We start from the raw sequence: 17,482 nt of genomic DNA on the forward strand, positions 1-17,482 counted from the left end.
ACACACACACACACACACACACACACACACACACACACACACACACACACACACACACACACACACACACACACACACACACACACACACACACACACACACACACACACACACACACACACACACACTCTCTCTCTCTCTGTTTCACTCTTTATCATTTGCCATGTTTCAATCTATCCCCCTCTATCACACACACACACACACACACACACACACACACACACACACACACACATGTTTTCTAGCTCTGTCTGGCTGCACAACACTACACTTTTTCACAAACGGAGTTGGAGAGAGAAAACTGCTGGTTACATTTCCTGTAACAATGTGCAGTATAATTAGAAAAACCTGCGCTACCTACGTGCTATGCGGCCACGACTGGCAGGAAGGACAAAAATAGAACAGCATTTTCATGTGACTTTAATATGGCTCCATATACCTGCAGACGCTTGCGTCCATCAGACCAGTTCTTAGACAATCACAGAATAGTAGGCTATGTGAAGAACATTAATCTATGATTAACCGGGAACAACAGTATCTGAAAGGCTCAGGCCTGGTCTCCATTTACAGAAAGACGTCAATAGACATGATTTTCAGAGGCAAGTCTCATTAGGTCAAATATTGTTGATCTATGAAATTAGACTTAGTGCTTAGAGCTCTTCCCTTTATTGTGTGTGTGTGTGTGTGTGTGTGTGTGTGTGTGTGTGTGTGCGTGTATACACGCACGCACGCACGCACGCACGCACGCACGCACGCACGCACACACCCACACACACCATCATATTCCACCTCCATGTCTTTCACCACCCCAGGCTGGGACTGTGGATCTTATTTCTTTGTGACAGGTCCAGGACAGAGGAAGGGAAGTAAAGAAAGGGATGGGGTTAATTTTTTTGGTGGCTGGGGGGATGGGGTGGTATTGTGAGTGTGTGCCTGCTTGCTTGCTTGCATGCATGCGTGTGTGTCTGCGTGCGTGCGTGAGTGTGTGAGGGCACAGGATGAGATTGACAGGCAGATGAGGCGCTAGGGGTGAAGGTGTAGAGATGTTCGGGGAGTTGCTGTTCGTGGGCTCAGAGATAAGCAGATAAGAGAATCTGAGAGGCCAGATCTTTCACAGGAAGTCAGGCTATACTATACCATTGCAGAAGAAACCACAGGAGAGAGGCTGACCTTGTGCGCCTGAGCTGCAGCTGCCTAGCCTTTTTTTCTTTTCTTTTTTTTTGGGGGGGGGGTGCTAACACAGCAAGACAGGAAGGCACCCTGTCCTATAAGGCTGCTTTCATAATGAATCCAAGCCTCTTAAGTTTAAACTGTAAAATCCTGAGTATTCATTCAAATGTAACCAAACAGGTCCATTTGGCTACATTTATGCGCTCTCAAGAGGTACATGAACACTTAAGAATTGGTGCACATCACCGAGTTTGACTGCCACAGGCAAGTAGACCTATATTTGTTTCACTTTTGAAGTAGGTTTGGCCCATGTCTTTCTGTGGGTGTTGGTGTTGCAATAATAATAATACTATTACTAATTACTAATAAAACTTGTTTATAGAGCACTTATCAAGACAAGTTACAAGGTGCTTTATATGAAACTGAAGAAAAATCAAATCAAAGAACAGAACAAAAATAAAGACTGTCCAAAATAAAGAATAAAAACATTAAGAGAAGCAAACAATTAAACTTCAACATCTAAGAAAGGCCCTTCAACAAAGGCAAGCAATGAAATCGGATTCAGCTCATTTATTTTTGGAGCGTCTACACAACCATCAATCCAGTCTTATTTGAAACAATGAATGAATGCTCAATTCCTGAACTCGCTGCCCTGTAACTTAGTTTTCCCTCAAGGGGCTTCAAGCCAGGTAAGAAAAGCTATTTTATCAGTCTCCTTGCCCAATGTCATGCACATTCTTTGTCTGGGGAGTGGCAAGGGTGTTGAGGTTAAAGAATCAGGGTAGCCGAATGGTTACTAGAACAAATCCCTAGAATGATTGGAAAAATCATGATGGTGAAACTGTATGAATAGCACTTTTCCCACCCTAAGCAACTACCAGCAAGGTGCCCTTGTGCAAAGCACTTTAGCCTCACACTGGACCAGTGGACTGCTGTAGCTCAGTAGCAGAAGACTGCTGTGAGCATGTTTAGCTGTATGGATGTGAAGTGGCATATCACTGAAGTATACAGCATGCATGATGCATTGTCATTGTTTTTCCAGCAGAGAAAAATTACAATATTGGCCACATTGCTGTAGTTTGCAAAACCTACTGCAGTAGTGTCAGTTTTTAAATTAAAAGCCCTGCAGAAATGGCACATTTACATGTGCCAGTGATGAACAAAGTTCTTGTTTGTCAGTTCATAAACATTGATGGCGTGCATTCTATGAAGTGGAAAGGTTCCATAAAAGTGAAATATCACTTGGAAAGGTTAATCTTGAATATAGTTTTATTTGTAAAGAGGAATGCGGTTCGCCCCCACCCCTGGCTAAAATAGAAATGTGCCGACATGGGGAGTTAATCTAATGAAAAGAGAAAATGTCAGAGTGAACCCCTTTGCACTTTGGAGAGCAGATGGTGAAATGTCACACCGCTCCGGCTCAAATTAAGAGAAATAACTGTGGTGTTTGCAAACTAGTATTAACCTGATATACTGAACAATATGTGTGGTACAAAATCTGAGAAATAGACGGAAGAGCTTATAATCTAAAATGATTTTAAAATATCCATGTCCCATTAACCACTTTCAACCTGGCATCCCTATTTTGGGCATGTCATTATAGGCAAAAAACATTTACATTTTATAAAAAGTGGACAGTTTCAACAGTTACATTTTTTTTAGATGCAAAATTATCAACAATACGTCGCGATGCAACATATTTTGAGCTTGTAAATCTGGTTTAAGTGGTTAACTACTTAAACCCTATATACCAGTCCGAAAATAACCGATCTACAAGCTTGCAACACGTCACTTTGTGACGTGAGCTTTTACATCAGCTATTTCCCAAATGTTCACCCCAAAATAGGGATGTTAGGGTTCCTGTGATTAATCATGTCCCCTTATAGCTTGTCCTTCCTTCTTAAATGATCTTTCAAGGATCACAAAAATATTGTCAGTGGGGTATAGTTCTGACAGTAAAACTAATACTATACTAATACTATTTGTTGACTATTGACTATACTTAAGTTTATTCTAATGTTGCACTCATAAGTTTCTCTGGATAAAAGCATCGGCTAAATGACTAAAATATAAAGATAAATATTTTGCTCAGTTTTTTTGCATGCCAGAACATTAACAGTGGTAGGGTTGAGGTTTTCTGTTAGATATACATTTTTCACACTCCTTAAGGTATAAATTGAGTTATGCTTGAACAGTATAATCATCAGAATGCAGTATACAATGTCTCGTGCACAGTTTTCACTGCCAACTTCAAAGGGTAACCTGTAAGACCACAGCTGCAAAAGATGCTTCATACATACCTTAAAGTGCATTTCCACTCATCTGATCAGTACAGACCAGAAGTTTTAGGCCAGCTAGAAGTCACCACAAAGGAAATGAGCTTGTGTTTCTGCAGGGGGTTGCTTGATTCACCCAGTTAGAGAGACGCTCAATCTTCACTGTTTCTTGCTCAAGGTTAAGCTAAATGTCTGTCATTGACTGTGCGTGTTCCAGTATGTGGGTTATCTAAAGAGGTAAGTTAACATTGATTTCTTTTCCATTTTAATATCCCTTTATCTGCCTCAGTGCGTGTACAGTGTAAAAGCAGTGACAGCAGAGCAAAACATAACTGATGTTTGGTTGTTAAAAAATAAATAGTTATAGATTGAAAGAGCAGACTGGTTTTGAAACTCAACACCAAATTAGATTAGCTACTGTTGTGCTCTTTTGCTTGCATTAAACCTTGGCTATAATTCTTCGAGTGCTCTTGGTTTTCAAATATGTATTGTAGGAACTGGGATGAGTTTGGGTATGTTCTTGGGGCTCAAATTTGAGCCAACCACAGTTACATTAGATCATTGGGATCTGATATAGCGGAAATAAAATGCACTTCAAACAAAAGCTTGATGCTTTAGAAATTGAAAAATTAAGAAGAAGAAGCACTTCCTTTAACATTGGAAAGCACATAGGCTCCATCTGGTAGAACAGAAATCTGATTTAACCATTAGCTACATCGCGGACAACAAAAACGGTATGAGAAGGTTTGGATACTACTATAATCCTATAGTACCTAAGCTATGGTATATACCATGTTTCTGCCATAGCCTCCTCATGATACTGATTTCCACATTTGAGCCACAGACTGCTTTCCTTAGCTACTTCTGACTTAGTGGAAGGCCTGTAGCAAAGCCTGCTCACAAATCTTTAGTTGTCTGGCAGTGAGAGTCGTCACAAATCCCTCACCCAATTTCCATGGGGCAGAAGTTTGCTGCTCAGCCTGGTCTGCTAGCACCCTGTATCTAATCTTCTCCCTTTCATCGGACTCATCCATGCATCTTCACATAGCTCGGGGAGCTTAACAAAGTAGTCCCCTACGTTTTACACCACAGTTCCAAATCTATTCATAAGCCGATGCTCACTGTCGGGACTTTAAGTTCCAAATATTCCCCTCATACACATACATCATTTGTTAAAACAAAGGTTGAATGCTTAACACGTCTCAAATCAAAGTTATGCATGTAGATGATAAAGGCTAAAGCCCAATTTATACTAAACAGATTTTCAGCTGTAATTTTCAATTAGTTATTTTCTATTCCAAATAAATAAATACTATGTTACATTGAAATAGGAGCAAAAAAGCAGGATATAGATACTCAAAGGGGTGATTTCTACAATGGCTGCAATATTTCATCCTATTCTAGAATGATCCTGTGCTGCTACCTCCCTCTGTAGGCCTGTCACAGATTTCTATTTAAAACTAAATAAAAAATCTGTAATTTTTACGGTGTAAATCAGTGAATATGATCAGTATAATCGATGTAGATCATCGTCAACGGAAGCAATTGTTGATGTCTTTTTGATGAATTCGGAAAACTCCAATTTTCCATTCATCAAAATTATTTGATGTAGTGATGTTTGAGGCACATACAGAAATGGACACATTTTATTTCTTTTATTTATCTTTACAGTATAATTTTCCCAAAAAACGTTGTATTCTAATACACTCTGTACTGAATGTACTGAAAGTGTATTGAATGTGTAAATATGTTGTTTGATCTCATTAGATGGTTGACTGATCATAATGTGTTAGCGGAGTGTTACAGTGTGAAGATAAGAAAAAAATAAAAACCCTTTGTTTAATGAGAGAAAGCTCTGATACTCCTGCGTTTGCATCAGCAGAGAACAGACCTCAAGGACGTGCTATGGTGGAATCCCACGGTCTCATGCACAGTGGCAGACTAATGATGTTTTTTTTATTTATTTGTTTCAGCCCCTCGTTAGCTACAAAGAGACGGAATATGCCATGACTCTGCTGTGATAATGGTAAGTTATGGGACTCGTATCCATGCCCTTTCCCTGGTGGTTCTACATCACTGTTCCCAGGAAAACGTTTTTAGAGCTTGCGACACCCTTCTGTAATTACCTCTTCACGTGGATATGATGAAAAAGTGAGATCCTGCAGTCAGACTGTAGCTTACTTGTCTCTGTCAGAGAATGACAGGGGCAGATTCAGAACCATGTATTTCAGGAGTGTGCAGTTGGTATAAGGAAACTTACGCCAAATAGGACTCTTACTGTTGCGGATATGTGTTATGTTACCGGTACTAACATCTTGTTCATTTACGGACCAGGTTTTCAATACAAGCAGAAATGGCTCTGAAATATAATCAGTAACAGATCTGAAGGACACTGGAAGTTTATAAGCTTTAAATTTAAACAGAAGAGTTATGCATAGTATATCGTCACTGTCTGGTGGAAACCTTATTATCTCCAATACCAATATCAGAAAAAAAGGGCCCTGTGTTCCAAAGGATCAAATATAGTTATTATTTAGTCATAAGCTCTTGTTAATACTTATATTATATTATATTTGGCTTGTGGGTGGGTGGTGGGACATCACAAACGTAATGTTAACAGGTGCAAAAATGTCACAAACGCAACATTTGTGTCCAAATCCAGACGTCACATTTGTGACCCTGGAGTCATATTTGTGACTCCAGAGAAGCTGCCTGAACATCTGGATGTGAAGGCTGCATATAGTGGCCAGAACATCTAACACATTACAGGTACATCACAAACGTAACATGCCTATTATGGAGACCACTTGAAACTGTATCTTCTTTGCGGCCACGGCCTGAAAATCTGGGTGTGAAGACCGCGTAGTGGCCTGAGCATGCAGTTGGTTAAATATGTATTTGTTTCTCAAGCCACACAACTATTCCACAATCTTCGAATGCTTCATACAGTAGAGTATGTAGGTACGCCCACTGAACGCAGAGAACAGAAGCTTGTCATCTGTTTGTCATTTCCAAAATATGTTTTAAAATATCTTTGAATATATATTTTAGAATTTCCATTTCTGCTAAGCAGCAATTAAGCCAGATATACTTTGACACATTTTATTTACAGTATATCATTAATTTTCGTGTGACTGAATCGGAAGTAGGGTGGAGGCGTGACATCCGGTTTAGTCTTTTATCATTTTCAGTGCTTCCGTTGTACAGATTGTATGGCGGAAGCATTTGAAAATTGTGTGAGCCAACAGTCTGGCGCATGCGCGCGCGCACGCACACGCGCGCGCACACACACACACACACACACACACACACACACACACACACACACACACACACACACACACACACACACACACACACACACACACACACACACACACACACACACACACACATTTTAATAAATATTTATTTATTTATTTATTTATTTATTTATTTATTTATTTATTTATTTATTTATTAAAGAAATATCAGATATTGAGATACAAGTTTTCTGCACGACACAATATGCAACTGAGAACTTCAATGTCTCCATTTGATCTCTTCAGAGTGTCCTGGCAAAGTCTTATTGAAACAGTTAACTTCCACAAGTGAACTTTGTGGAACCAATCATTTATAAATTAAACCACAATGAATTTGAACATTACTTGGATGTTTCTTTTACGTTTTCAAGTTATTTAATTTATCTTGACACTTTGTTTTTGTTCACTGATTGTCATTTGTTGTTGTATTCCAATTGAAGCTTGTTATAATGACAATATGGAACCTTCAAACATTAGCTAAGTTGTTTTAATTGCCAGTGAATCAGGGAATCAACAGAAGTACAGCATGAGTTTTCATAATTAGGTCTATTAGATATGTCACAGCATGTATGTTGCTCAAAACCCCACAGCTCATTCCCTAAGGCCTTTGCTAATGAATTTGCTGCCCATGTCAGACCACCTGCAGCGAGTGGTCTCAGACTGTCACACCATGGCTCGTTTGACTAATGTATGTAAGTTTGGTGTGTGTGTGTGTGTGTGTGTGTGTGTGTGTGTGTGTGTGTGTGTGTGTGTGTGTGTGTGTGTGTGTGTGTGTGTGTGTGTGTGTGTGTGTGTGTGTGTGTGTGTGTGTGTGTGTGTGTGTGTGTGTGTGTGTGTGTGTGTGAAATGTGACACTTCAATATGGAAAGCTCATGGAGTTAATCAGTGCTGCAGCACCTCACATTAGTTTGCCTCCATGTGTCAGAATGTGTATAATAAGGAGATCTACTGTAACACCAGCTCTGAACCTAGGGTGACTTATATACTGTAGGGTGGATGGGAAAGCATGTGGCAGTGCAAGATAACAAAGAAAAGAGGTCATAAAAGATGAGAACATGCCGGAATATCATCCTTTGCTCTGCAGATTTTAAAAATCGTCCAATCATAGCCCAGAGGTTACCTTTACTATGGGTTCCCATCAACTATATCCAATGGAATTTTTGCATTGGATTTTGTATAAATTAAAATAATATGCTCTGTAGCAAACAGATGCTTATGGTATTCACATGTTTTGCTCAAGATAATATCCACAGATCACCACAAGTGTTACAAGTTTTAAAACGCACACAATTTGTAGAAGTAAAAGCACATAACAGTTCAACCCATTAAAACCGGGAAAGCATTTGTGTCATTTTAGATTTAGCTTTGGCTATTCAAAAATAGCAGATATACAAGCTCACAGCGCGTCACTTGGTGCTGCGCTGCAAGCTTTTAGGCTACATCTGCAATTTTTCAACATTTTTAAAAAATCTTGAAAGAACAATTGGTTTAGAAGGCATTTGTAGAATCGGCCTCAGGTCTTAATGGGTTAAAAATTCATGGTTGAAATAACAGGTGTAACGTGTCCTAAAATTCACCAATGCTTAGTCATTGCATCCATAGTCAATAGTTGTGCTCCATAACTTGGATATCTACAGTATCTAATAGGCTGCAGCTACTGTGAGACTCAGCAACGCAGTTATTAGTTAAAGTCCAAATAATAAATAAAGACAAAGTTGGTGTTAAAGAACCATACCGGAATCAATACATGTCGTTGTCTATTCACAACGTATTGCATAAATCTTGCATAAACATAGACAATTTCCCCTTAATAGCTTTATTTTTATTTTTGCAACGTGGGTCTAAAGGAGGTGAGCCGTCTAGTAATAGGTCTGTGAGTCTGGCTGTCCGGGGCTAATCTTGTGAACCGCTGGACCAACCAGTGCCAAATGTGTTGTGCACACTGCCAGTAGGCCAGGCCAAATAACTTACTCCCCGAATGTTATTTATTTATTTTATTTATTTAATATTTCACTTTAATTTAATTATATAAATCAATTGCGGTCGGATCGGCTGAAACCATCTCCCAAATATGGAGATGACTAATGTCATAGATGACTGACGTCATAGCCTGGTCAAATGAAGTCTGAAATCCGCATTGAAGCCATGCTCTTTTGCACTTGCTCACATTTTCTCCATAGTAGTCATTAATACGTTACCAAACTCTCGAATAATTGAACCTATGATGGCTAAACATCATGGCGTGGCTAATAAGTCATGAATGTTTGAATTTAGTTTATAAATCAATATTTTCTCCAGGTACTATTTTCCAGGGACTCCTGGGAATACTTTACAAATTAATCCGCCCTTTAAAATGTACTAAAAGCAACGATAACATAACTTTGAAAACAAAACTATGCAATGATTGATATTTAGTGTGTTGGATGACAAATAAGTTTCAAGTTTATGCAAGTTGATTTTCTTTGTATACTGAAATGACTTCCTCGGAAATCAAACAAACCACAGCATGCTTTGGAAAATCGTCAGCAGTAATGTCAAGTACAGTATGAGTCAATGGGCTAAACATGCCAGATCTGTGTATATTGTACTTTAGGAAAGTGCTTGCCAATAGGCTATATGACATGATATAAAACAAATGTGCGCGCACACACACGATAGGAAATTAAAGTTTGATTATTCTCCATTGTACTAAGCCATCAGTATACAGCTGATATTCCACTGTGTTGATACAGTATATGTTACCGCCTGAATGCATGGATCGAGGTCTGGATCGAGGTCTGAATATTTAGAGAGTACTGATCAGCCGTTGCCCACCACACTGCCATGCTAGACAAATGACATCAAAAGGAAAGAAATAGCTTTTGATAACTCACAGAAAATGGGAGAGAAGAATGGCAGCTGGTAGTTAACCACAGATTTTTAACACCATCAACATTTTTCTTTTTCCTTTTTTCTTATTTTTGTATATTGCCATGCCAAAATGTCAGCTGTTTACTGTACAACTATCTCCCCCTTGCTCGCCACAGGCACAGTTAAAGAAAAGCAAGACGAGGAAACAGAGATGCAGTCGCAATAATAATGTCAACGACTCAGAATATGATGTGGTGGACGATCCAGAGGAAACGCTGAATGTGCACATCCAGCCAGCGAGGCCTCCACAGGCTGACAGAGACTACGCAGGTAGGCCAACATATCTGACAGCCTGTCTTGCATTCAACAAAAAAAACATAAAGAAAGCAAATGGATTGTAAGTAGACCAAATCACTGCACAGTAAAATCCTCCGTTTTAATTTATCCATTTGTAACTGTGAGCGTGTAACCTACAAATGTAATCAAATCAACCTGTAAAATGTACACTGAGGATTTTACTGTGAGCTTCCAAAAAACAAAAACAACACAAAGCCATAATCAAAAAGTTATTTGCCAGAAGGTCAGTCTAAAATGATTGTGTAGCCTATACACTCCATTTATGAAGGTGTGTTACTTTATTTGTCTGCACAGCAAAGCTCCAGTGAACATAATTATAATGGAGCTGAGAGTAACATTTCTACTGGAAACCAGAGAGAACAAGAGAAATGTACTCCTCGGAGCACAGGTCTCCGCCAGGCCAGGTGCTGTAGTAGAAGTCAATCTTAGCCAATCAGGATGAAATCTGAGGAATCGGACAGGTCTGTGTTGATGACTATAGAGATAATGTGTACCGATTTGCATGGTGTTTGGACAAAATCTGTAGGAGTAATAGCGTGCAAAGTGTCAAGGCAATCGGACACTGAGTTCAAGATTTGATTTGTTCATAAAGAGCCACTCTTTAGATGCCAATGCTGATTAGCCAATCAGGATGGAATATGAGATTGTTTGGACAAAATCTGTAGGAGTACTAGCCAAAAGTTTGTTCAGCCTGCTGGTGGCACTATAACAGGCCGATGTGAAGAATTTGGGCAACTGGTTCTGCTCCGGCCTCCATTGAGTGTGCGTGCACAGTTTCATGCCGATCGGTCCAACAGTGCCAGTCTGCCGGAGATTTCACAGACGGGTGGACGAACACACACACACACACACACACACACACACACACACACACACACACACACACACACACACAAGGACGCACAGACTGAAGGGGTGAAAACATAGTCTCGGCCACGCTTTCGGCCTGGCGGAGACAATAAAAGCAGCATGAATTTAACAGAGAGAGTGGGTCTCCAGGGCCATCTGTTGGCTGCTCTGTGGGATATATCTAGAAAGGGGAGAGAATGAGAGCAGTAGGATAATAGACTTCCTTTTTTTCCACACTGTGAATATGTCTCTACAGCTGTCTCGGAAACAGGGATACACATCATGAAGTCTTTATTTCTACCTTGGGGAGCTCAAATAAAACTGAAGATGAGAATCTCACACATTCACTCTCTGCAAGTCTCTGGGCTTTGTCGGATCTCTTCCTATCTAATGACAGAACACAAACAGAATACATTGAAGGTGTATCTTGTTTTGTGTCTCTGACCAGGACTCAACCAAGCCTGGAGGCTCACATCAGTCAGTTCAAGTTTGAGCACAGCTAGCACGTTTTGCTTGTGCCTAACTTATCGTATGATCACATCACTCAGCAAAAATAACTGCTTTTCAAGTAAAAAAAAAAAAGGTTTTCCGCTCATAGGCTTTACTGCTTGCTACTCCCAATATTTTCTTTCAGCCTTTCGGCTTTATTTGTGATAGTGAGCAGAGAGACAGGAAAGGCAGGAGAGAGAGGGGGATGACATCCAGTAAAGAGTCTCCGGTCGGATTCAAACCCGGGCCATCTAGCATTGTTATGGTATTGGTTATTACCAGGTGAATCACCCCCAATTGTCACAAATGCCGCAAACTTCTAATGAGACATTTTTGATTGAATACTTTATTAACAGTTTGCAAAATAGTACAGTGGTATAATTATACAATGATGCTAAAAGGATAACACAAAGACTCACTCTGCTATTACCATTACCAGGTCTTTCAGTGGATGCTTAGAATGTCCATTTATCCTCCATGGTGGAAGAAACAACGGTTGCTATGTGCAAAACAACAATTAGGCCTTTTTTAAGTAATAACCAATGGTAATCACTGTGTGATCATATTCTTTTGTTTTCTAGACAGGGACCTCCCAAGGTCATCATCTACCCAGAGCCTGAACTCAAACACTAGTGTAAGTTATTATTATTATTATTGTTGTTGTTCATTATTATCATTCTTCTTCTTCTTCTTCTTCTTCTTCTTCTTCTTCTTCTTCTTCTTCTTCTTCTTCTTCTTCTTCTTCTTCTTCTTCTTCTTCTTCTTCTTCTTCTTCTTCTTCTTCTTCTTCTTCTTCTTCTTCTTCTTCTTCTTCTATGTTATATACAGTGATAGATAGATAGATAATTCTCTTTTTTTGTATTCTATTATATATATTAATGCATATTGCATGGCCTGTATGATCCTCCTCCTTCCAAAAACACTTTTGTAGGGAAACTCCGACATTCCCCCTCCGTGTCCACCCAGACCGATTCCCGTTACCCTAAGTACGTTTGCAAATGTGTTGCATTACATACACACATACACATGCACTCTGCAGCAATGGTGGATATGGTGATTGGACTTGAATTAAAACTATATATATTCATGGTAACAAGAGGACTGTAACATTTCTGAAATGTTTTGTTCATCTGTGAAGCAGAACCTGCAGGACCTGCTGTAAACAGAGACCTGAAGCCAGGCAGAAGGAGATGCCCATTAGGTAACTACATGAAGCAAACTCTGTTTACTGTGTTATTATATATTGAAATTTTTCTTTTCATTTTCACACACACATTTCCCCCACTTTTTCCTCCCAAATCATCCCGGTAGTTTGACACCCCTGTTTTAGACCATGATGGCAAATGTATGTATCGGTGTTATTATTATTATTATTATTATCATTATTATTATTCGTGGTGGTGTCATTGGTATTGTTAGTAGGCTATTTACAGTATGTTGTCATTATTGTAGTAGTAGCAGTTATACTAATAATAATGATAATAATAATTCAAATGTATATAACATCAAAAGTAGCTGTAGCAATGATCAGTCTTTGATTTTACAGATGAGAAGACTCCCCCAGTGGAGCCAAGAGAACAGGTAAAAATTCAGCACATCTTTAAAGTGTACAAGTGCCTTGTTGACTGTGTGTGTGTGTGTGTGTGTGTGTGTGTGTGTGTGTGTGTGTGTGTGTGTGTGTGTGTGTGTGTGTGTGTGTGTGTGTGTGTGTGTGTGTGTGTGTGTGTGTGTGTGTGTGTGTGTGTGTGTGTGTGTGTGTGTGTGTGTGCGCGCGCAATGCAGTGCTTCTTGTAACTCATGTGTAACTCAAGGCAAGTGATCACTGTCATGTCTTTCACAGCAAACAGCAATCTTATGCAGGTAACAATATAATAACAATGCACTTTTTGAAAACACTTTCTTTTGGGAAACTGTACTCCATATTCATAATTTAATATTAATACCTAAAACAAGAGCACACAGGTAGACTATAATAGCACTGTTCTCAGATGTGCCTATGTCTATATTGTTCTAGATCTTTGCCAGCATCATCCAGCAAAGAGCAGGGATCTGGAGTGCCTCTACAGGAAGTCAGCAGAAGAGAGTGAGAGCTGCTTTTATGGATACCAATTATGGAATATTCAGAGAGAGGATCATTATATCACCATGTTGGTAGAGAAATAATGGTGGGAAGAGGGAAGGAAAAGTTATTCTTATCCTCACTGGCCAAATACAGACAATGCTTAATTTATGTCCAGTAGTAGGGTGTTCAAATTATACGTTTTACCAATTAAAACATTATAATAAAAGGCAGAATGTTGGAGAGGAAGGTGATGAAAATTGTTACTTGTCAATATAATAATATCCTCTCTCTCTTGCTCACACGCACAGTTACTTTGCAAAGTGTAGCAATAGTGCCACTTATTGGTAAGAAATGGCAGCTGCAGAAATAGTGCACATTATTTGCTAAAACTAAAGATTATGTACAAATGATGCTGTCTTTTCTGTTTCAGCAAACGGCAAGCAACAAAACATGTAAGCAGTTAATCATGCATCAACTTTTGTCACCATAGTATTATTATTATTATTGAATAAACTATGTTGTCCTTGCTAGAGAGGACTTCTTCATTGTGGACAATAGTGTTTTAATCTCTCTTGTATTTCACACTCAACAGGTGGAACTCAGTGCACACCCTGAAGGTCAGTGATTTAATTCTTAATTCAACATTTGAGATTTTTTGAAATGCTGCAGTAACCAAATCTAATATCTTTCAGATTTATGGGGCTCTGACAATGAATCAGCCAACCATACCAGTATACGATATTCTTTGGATTTAGATGCAAAATTTCATACAGAGAACAGGTACAGTCAGCCACATGCAAAACCTCGGACTTCAATACAATACTACTAATGTTCACTCATTTTTATGCACTGTTTATCCTACTAAATATGCACTATTTATTTTTATTCAGCTCACATCAAAAATCTAAAAGCCAAGGTAAGTGATGCAAGAGAACTTCAATGTTATATTAGAAGTATTGATGAATATGAAAATAAACCAATAACTTTTTTAGTTTGCCTGAAATCAGAAAGAATGCCATCAAGGCGTCAAAACCACGAATGGCCCCAAACAAAAGAAGATTTTGATCACCATGATTTTGTTTCAAAGGAGAAACCCCGTCAGGTAAATTTGGCTTTATTCTTGGGTATCCAAATGAAATGCCATGTTAGTTCTTCTTGTAAATTTGCCTAATACGTGTATTTCCAAGTGATTGTATTGTTATAGCTATTGTAAGAACAGTAGGCCTATGTTACATAGCACTATTATGTACATGCAACACTTTTTGATAAACAACAAAAACAGTTTATGTAGTACATAGCATATTAAACATGTTGTCAATTTGCCATTGTTTAGATAAAGTCACTATTCAATGACTTGTATTTGTAACTTACCTCTTGACAGACCTATCGTGAGGAGGACTGGTATGTTGGGGCTTGTAATCGCATAGAAGCAGAGCATGCCTTACACCTGGTGAACAAGGTATTGATCATAAAATAATATTTGATTTAATAGCTTGCCCCCCCCCCCAAACCCAAGTTATCGTGTTATAATTGGCCTCAATCTTGGTAGGATGGTGCATTTTTGGTGCGGGATTGCTCAAGGTCAGTTGCCGGTGAACCCTTCGTCTTGGCAGTGTATCATGAGAAGAAAGTTTACAATGTAAAAATTCGGTTCATCTCAAAGACCAGCAAATACGCCTTAGGAACAGGTCAACGGGCAAATGATGTGAGTATAGGCACATTTCCAAAACCTATTCAACAAGCACTCTGTAATACCTCATGTATACACTATTTTTGGCGCTGGACACTGTCGTACGACTTAGTACATGTCAGGCTTAAGACATTATATTCACCAGTTATTTTTCCTCAGATGTTTGAATCTGTGGCAGAGATCATCAAATTCCACTCCATATTTCCTATAATACTTGTTGATGGGAGAAATGTATCAGCGACAAAATCCTATCCAGAAAACTGTGTGCTGACATACCCGATCACAAGACATGATGTTGACCAGCTGATAGGATAAATGTTTGACACAAATATACTTTGGAATTTGTACCTATAATTATACTGTATCTGTACCTATACCTACTGTATACTCACTTCCAACTTAACTGATCCAATAAGAAGCCTGTTTTGAGGTTTGAGGTTTTGAATTTTTAACTAAAATCAAGAGCATAAGTGAAATGCCTAAATGCAAATGTTATTTTCTCTATCATGAACAAAAATAAATGACATGCCATGTAAATAATTGTGAAATAATAATCGTATATATATGAGAGAGAGAGAGAGAGAGAGAGAGAGAGAGAGAGAGAGAGAGAGAGAGAGAGAGAGAGAGAGAGAGAGAGAGAGAGAGAGAGAGAGAGAGAGAGAGAGAGAGAGAGAGAGAGAGAGAGAGAGAGAGAGAGAGAGAGAGAGAGAGAGAGAGAGAGAGAGTATTATATTTGATATGTGTGGGTGTACTATTGCATTATGTATGATTTCGTATTTCTTCATTCTTGGTTTGTTTCATACTTTGATTTGATTTGTTTCATTGTTTTCAGTTTTGTTGAACTAAGTTCGGAAACTGTGCTTTTTAAATTTTTGATACAAAGTTACTCTTCAAATAGGGTAGGCATAATAAGCCTCGGCTTCAGGCCGACACCTTTTCGGTGCCTGCCATTTTGTACTTGTAAACTGTAGTATCTATCCATGGTCTGTTAAAAGGACCGAAATCATTCATTCATTCATATCTTTGGCCCATGGCCATGTGAAATATTACATGCTGACCAATATCATTTTCTGTGGGATTGCCCTATAACTACAGTAGGCTATGTGTCTGGTATGTGCGAACCAATACAGGTAGTATTGGTTCGCACTATAGTTTGTTTGTGATGATATCAGTGAATTAACAAAACGGTCCCTCCAATCACAGAATGTTTTTGAGTGCATGCCACCATGTTGAAAGAGTGACAACATAGTGAGGGACGATTGTGAAATGATTGCTTCTTCCTCTTCCCCTGCCTATACAGGAAAGGTGGTTTTGATTTGTCTGGGAGAAATCTTTTCTTTGAATGATGATGACAAGGATAATAATACATCTATACAGCACTTTTCTATGAATAGACTTTACAAAGAACTGTATACTGTACACATAAGACTAGTAAAATGCTGATTTCAATTTAACCTCAAATTCACTTTTAAAACATTTTTCATGTTCACCTTCTTTGACTACTGTCTCCTGCACAGACTCTGGTGCAGTTGCAGTTGTACACGGACTACTCTACTGTACAGTGATTAACTTTGACTGATGCCTAAGGAGTAAGGACAGCTGTTGAGAAACAGATTATATGAATTATCAGACTGTTATTCATACAGATACTCACTGTTGGTGTGTTGACAATGGAAACAAGCCCCTGGGGCTTTTTGTGTTACTGTATACTTTTAGCATAACCTTTGACTGTCTACTTGTACTGTTAATAGAGTATTCAATCAATCAAAGACCATACACTGCATATATTCATTCTCATATTCACTATTGATAAACTATACACATATCCATTCTCATGTTCATTCTTGATAGACTGTAGGCCTACATATATTCATTCACACACTCAGTGTTGACAGGCTGTTATTAGACTGCAGTTATCCACCCGAATACTCATTGTTGATATAGACTGTAGGCCTATATTCATTCATATGACTCATGTGAAATATGAGCGATAAACAATGTTATATTTTGTGGGATTGCCCTATAACTGCATGTCTGGTCTTGTTTTTATTAGTTCACACTATAGTTTGTGATAAACAAATTAACAAAAGTCCCATCACACCATGTTTTTGAGTGCATCCCACCATGTTGAAAGAGTGACAACATGGCTGGGGAAGATTGTGAAATGATTGCTTCCCCCTCTTCACTCTCTCAGCATATTTTTAAACCATTGAACTAATAGGCTACAGTAAAGACTAGTAGTGGACTTGATTTGTCAGGGAGAAATCTTTACTAATAATAACTGATGCCTGTTAAGGATAATTGTTGGAGACTATATTAATTCATAGGCTGTTGATATATTGTATATATATTCACCCAAATACTCACTGTTGGTCAATTGACATACCATATAATGTATATTCTCAGTCATTGCTGATGCTGTATACATCAACGGCAC

General features: G+C 38.7%; 1 protein-coding gene across 5 annotated transcripts; it reads left to right on the forward strand.

Annotated features, from left to right (window-relative positions):
• The first annotated feature begins 3,577 nt into the window (after nucleotides 1-3,577).
• clnk (cytokine dependent hematopoietic cell linker) lies at nucleotides 3,578-15,566 on the forward strand. 5 transcript variants are annotated; one of them, XM_084041291.1, is made up of 17 exons: nucleotides 3,578-3,683; nucleotides 5,420-5,472; nucleotides 9,775-9,928; nucleotides 11,875-11,927; nucleotides 12,225-12,279; nucleotides 12,432-12,494; nucleotides 12,840-12,874; nucleotides 13,134-13,153; nucleotides 13,308-13,376; nucleotides 13,786-13,807; nucleotides 13,948-13,972; nucleotides 14,048-14,135; nucleotides 14,246-14,271; nucleotides 14,348-14,457; nucleotides 14,737-14,814; nucleotides 14,905-15,060; nucleotides 15,205-15,566. In XM_084041291.1, exons 2-17 carry the CDS (start codon nucleotides 5,470-5,472, stop codon nucleotides 15,358-15,360), a joined length of 1,113 nt encoding a protein of 370 aa, XP_083897417.1. In that variant the 5' UTR covers nucleotides 3,578-3,683; nucleotides 5,420-5,469; the 3' UTR covers nucleotides 15,361-15,566. The 5 variants fall into 5 exon arrangements, with proteins under 5 accessions (XP_083897417.1, XP_083897420.1, XP_083897419.1 ...); XM_084041294.1 differs by having other exon boundaries at nucleotides 14,363-14,457; XM_084041293.1 differs by having other exon boundaries at nucleotides 14,048-14,117; nucleotides 14,243-14,271.
• Nucleotides 15,567-17,482: the final 1,916 nt, after the last annotated feature.

This window comes from Gymnoscopelus microlampas (genome assembly GCF_963454915.1).
Source record: "Gymnoscopelus microlampas genome assembly, chromosome: 18".
Taxonomy (NCBI): domain Eukaryota; kingdom Metazoa; phylum Chordata; class Actinopteri; order Myctophiformes; family Myctophidae; genus Gymnoscopelus; species Gymnoscopelus microlampas.

Coding starts and splice junctions, on each gene's coding strand:
- clnk (XM_084041291.1), top strand. Junction 12,280..12,431: donor ACCGATTCCCGTTACCCTAA/GTACGTTTGCAA, acceptor TCATCTGTGAAG/CAGAACCTGCAGGACCTGCT. Junction 14,272..14,347: donor TCAAAAATCTAAAAGCCAAG/GTAAGTGATGCA, acceptor TAACTTTTTTAG/TTTGCCTGAAATCAGAAAGA.